At 47.8% G+C, this 3,894-nt stretch overlaps 1 protein-coding gene across 1 annotated transcript in view; it reads right to left on the reverse strand.

The window, feature by feature from the left end:
- Nucleotides 1-401: 401 nt before the first annotated feature.
- LOC108799431 (pro-neuregulin-2, membrane-bound isoform-like) overlaps nt 402-3,894 on the reverse strand; it is a gene marked incomplete at its 3' end in the record, with an annotated part of 51,320 nt that continues 47,827 nt past the window's right edge. Inside the window, exon 2 of the mRNA XM_018571285.1 lies at nt 402-1,395. Within this exon, the coding sequence (XP_018426787.1) occupies nt 402-1,395 (994 nt within the window). The remainder of the gene's footprint in view (nt 1,396-3,894) is intronic.

The following is a 3,894-nucleotide window of genomic DNA, read 5'->3' on the forward strand; positions in this document are numbered from 1 at the left end:
AAAAGGCCTTCAGCTTTCTGCTACACTTCTGTATCTTGTGCATCCTTCTAGAGAGCTTCTAAAAGACTTTGTGCCATGACATATCCTTTGCAAAAGTAAACACTTGAGTATCTACCATAACTAGGTTGACAAAAAGCACTTTAAACTCAAACATTGCCCATTTTCCAACTTCAGCATCACCAGTCAACAACTGAAGCCTATAGCCAACAGTTCCATCACCTAGTTCAAGTTAAAGTGCACAAAAGCAGCACTGCATACATAGGCTTCCAAATTGCACACACACATGAACTTTTATCTCACTTTGATAATGTTACATCTCAATCAGCATTGTGATAAACACTTGAGGTATCCAAGAAGCACAGTGGTGAAGACCAGGAGATGGTCAGGATGCGGGGACTTACCACAACCTCTGCATAGGACCCTGCCAACATCTTTTTTCAGGTTCCTGCCAGTCTCCAAGGGTGGGAAGGAAGCCCTGAAGATTGAGCTACTGTTGGTCGGATCCATGAAGAAGATGTACCTGCTGTCTTCCTTCAGCTTTAGACAGCTCGAGCCGAAATCCCCCAGCACGGTGATCAAAGAGTCCTTGTCCAAGCCCGCAGACTTCACTGCCCAGACCTGATGCACCTTCACCAGGTAGATCTGCAGGGGGCCAAGTGGGGTGGTGGAGGGCAAGTCAGGGGATCCGTTGATGGCGATGGTGGCGATGGTGGTGAGGCTGGCCGCAGAAGCAGCTATCCAGTTGCCAACAGTCGGTAGCCCTTGTTGGAATGCGGAGCTCACCGCTGACGCTGTCTGTTGCTGGTCCGTGTAGCCATCCAGCTGCTGGCCAGGTCTTCTCCTCCCGGGAGTGACCAAGTCCCCTTCTTCAGGTGCCTTCCTCTTGCGTCCCTCCGCTCCAGGGCTCTGCTGCACTTTGCCCTCTATGACCACCCGGGAACGCTGAGCCAGCTCCTGCACCGAGCCCACACTGGGGGACGAATAGCAGACAGCTCCACCCGTAGCCGGCGAGAGCCCGACTCCTCCGCCACCGCCGGCACCTGCTGCAACGGCAGCCACAAGCGCCCCGCCAGCCACCACTGCAGCAGGGAGAGGAGGAGCCGGGGAATGAGTAGATGCTGCAGCACCAGAGGCACCAGCACTACCAGGAGCACCGGTCACTGCAGCACCTCCCGCACCTCCAGCAGAAGAAGACGACGAGGATGACGAGGAAGCCGTCACAGCAGCAGAAGTCCACAGGAAAAACAGTAGGGCTCCGTAACAGCAGCCCCAGCAACAGGAGCAGCCGCCACCTGCAAAGCCGGAGCCCGGACCGGGCAGCAAGCAAGGTGCGAGACCGGCAGCCAGGGACGTGCTAGAGGAAGAGGACGAGGTGTATTGCAATCTCATGGTAAGCTGTCTTCGTTTTGCTTTCAGTTTTGGTGCTTCACCCCCTCTTCTTTTCCCCCCAATATACCCCCCACCCCCTGGTTGTGGTTCCTGGGTAGAGAGAGGATGCTGTAGCCAAGTCCTGGTGTGTCTGCATGGAGGAGGAGAGGCAGGTTCTGTTGCTGAATGGTTTATATAGACCAAACCTCCTGTGTGAAGTGAAGGGATGCTGCGGCTGAGGCTGCTGCTACAGACTGAGAGCCAGAGAGACAAGCACATACACACACACACACATGCACAAGAGCAAGAGGAGGAGTTGCAAACCTGAATATTGCTTCCTAAAGCCATGTGTAGTTCTCACTGCTGTTTACATTTAGGATTTGACTTATTTTCATTCAATCATTCACCCTTGCTGTCCCCCAGATGTCATTTATTGCAGGATGGGAATTTGATCCTGCCATATGAAGAAGTTGGGGTCCCTTGGTCTTGTAGAATCAGGGGTATTGCTAGAATCTGGTACCCAGGGCATTTCCCTTAGGTATTCTACTGCAGCGTTTAGCAACTTTGTTTTTCAGCCACGTCACCCTTTATCTCGAAAGCTCCCTAGTCTAAAATGTAATGGTTTTAAAGGGGCAAACCCAGCAAAAACTAAAAATGGTAGGGGTTTCCCCTTTACATCAAAGCCCCCCCCCCCCCCTTTAAATCAGGAACCCCTTTTACATCAGATTTCCCTCTTTACAACAAAGTCCTCAGTCCACCCACCACTTCATCAGGAGGCGCCGATGCGGCAGCATGGTGGAGGGCAGGAGGGCAGGCCAGAAAATTAGCCAGCAGGCACCCAGATTGAGAAAGGCTGTTCTACTGAGTGCCCTGGGTCTCATTTGACATAAGGGGGGATGATATTTTCTCCTTTGAGATATGGGGGTGATATGTTTCTCCTTTGAGATATGGGGGTGAAATGTTTCTCCTTTGAGATATGGGGGTGATATGTTTCCACCTTTGAGATATGGTGATATGTTTCTGCTTTGAGATAGGGGTGATATGGTTCTCCTTTGAGATATGGGGGTGAAATGTTTCTCCTTTGAGATATGGGGGTGATATGTTTCTCCTTTGAGATAGGGGGGATATGTTTCTCCTTTGAGATATGGGGGTGAAATGTTTCTCCTTTGAGATATGGGGGTGATATGTTTCTCCTTTGAGATAGGGGGGATATGTTTCTCCTTTGAGATATGGGGGTGAAATGTTTCTCCTTTGAGATATGGGGGTGATATGTTTCTCCTTTGAGATAGGGGGGATATGTTTCTCCTTTGAGATATGGGGGTGAAATGTTTCTCCTTTGAGATATGGGGGTGATATGTTTCTCCTTTGAGATATGGTGATATGTTTCTCCTTTGAGATAAGGGGATGATATGTTTCTCCTTTGAGATAAGGGGGTGATATGTTTCTCCTTTTAGATAAGGGGATGATATGTTTCTCCTTTGATATAAGCGGGTGATATGTTTCTCCTTTGAGATAAGGGGGTGATATGTTTCTCCTTTGAGATATGGGGGTGATATGTTTCTCCTTTGAGATAGGGGTGATATGTTTCTCCTTTGAGATATGGGGGTGATATGTTTCCACCTTCGAGATATGGTGATATGTTTCTGCTTTGAGATATGGTGATATGTTTCTCCTTTGAGATAGGGGGGATATGTTTCTCCTGTGAGATATGGGGGTGATATGTTTCTCCTTTGAGATAGCCAATAGTATGTTTCTCCTTTGAGATAAGGGGGTGATATGTTTCTCCTTTTAGATAAGGGGATGATATGTTTCTCCTTTGATATAAGCGGGTGATATGTTTCTCCTTTGAGATAAGGGGGTGATATGTTTCTCCTTTGAGATATGGGGGTGATATGTTTCTCCTGTGAGATATGGGGGTGATATGTTTCTCCTTTGAGATAGCCAATAGTATGTTTCTCCTTTGAGATAAGGGGGTGATATGTTTCTCTTTTGAGATAAGAGGATGATATGTTTCTCCTTTGAGATATGGGGGTGATATGTTTCTCCTTTGAGATAGGGATGATATGTTTCTCCTTTGAGATAGGGGTAATATGTTTCTCCTTTGAGATAAGGGGGTGATATGTTTCTCCTTTGAGATAAGGGGGGTGATATGTTTCTCCTTTGAGATAAGGGGATGATATGTTTCTCCTTTGAGATATGGGGGTGATATGTTTCTCCTTTAAAAATAAGGGGGGTGATATGTTTCTCCTTTGAGATAAGGTGGTGATATGTTTCTCCTTAGAGAAATGGGGATGATATGGTTCTCCTTAGAGAAATGGGAATGATATGGTTCTCCTTTAAGATCTGGGGATGATATGTTTCTTCTTTGAGATATAGGGGTCTATTCACGAAGCTGCCGAGGGCAGCCGAGTGAATGACCGATCTGAAGTGAAGTGAGCCGAACACTGTTCGGCTATTCACTTCAGGCTGGTACGGCTAATTTCAGCCGTACATCGGCTGAAATCAGCCGTACATCGGCTTGCTTCG

Source organism: Nanorana parkeri, unplaced genomic scaffold (genome assembly GCF_000935625.1).
Source record: "Nanorana parkeri isolate BGI_ZX_2015 unplaced genomic scaffold, ASM93562v1 scaffold1725, whole genome shotgun sequence".
In the NCBI taxonomy this organism is placed as follows: domain Eukaryota; kingdom Metazoa; phylum Chordata; class Amphibia; order Anura; family Dicroglossidae; genus Nanorana; species Nanorana parkeri.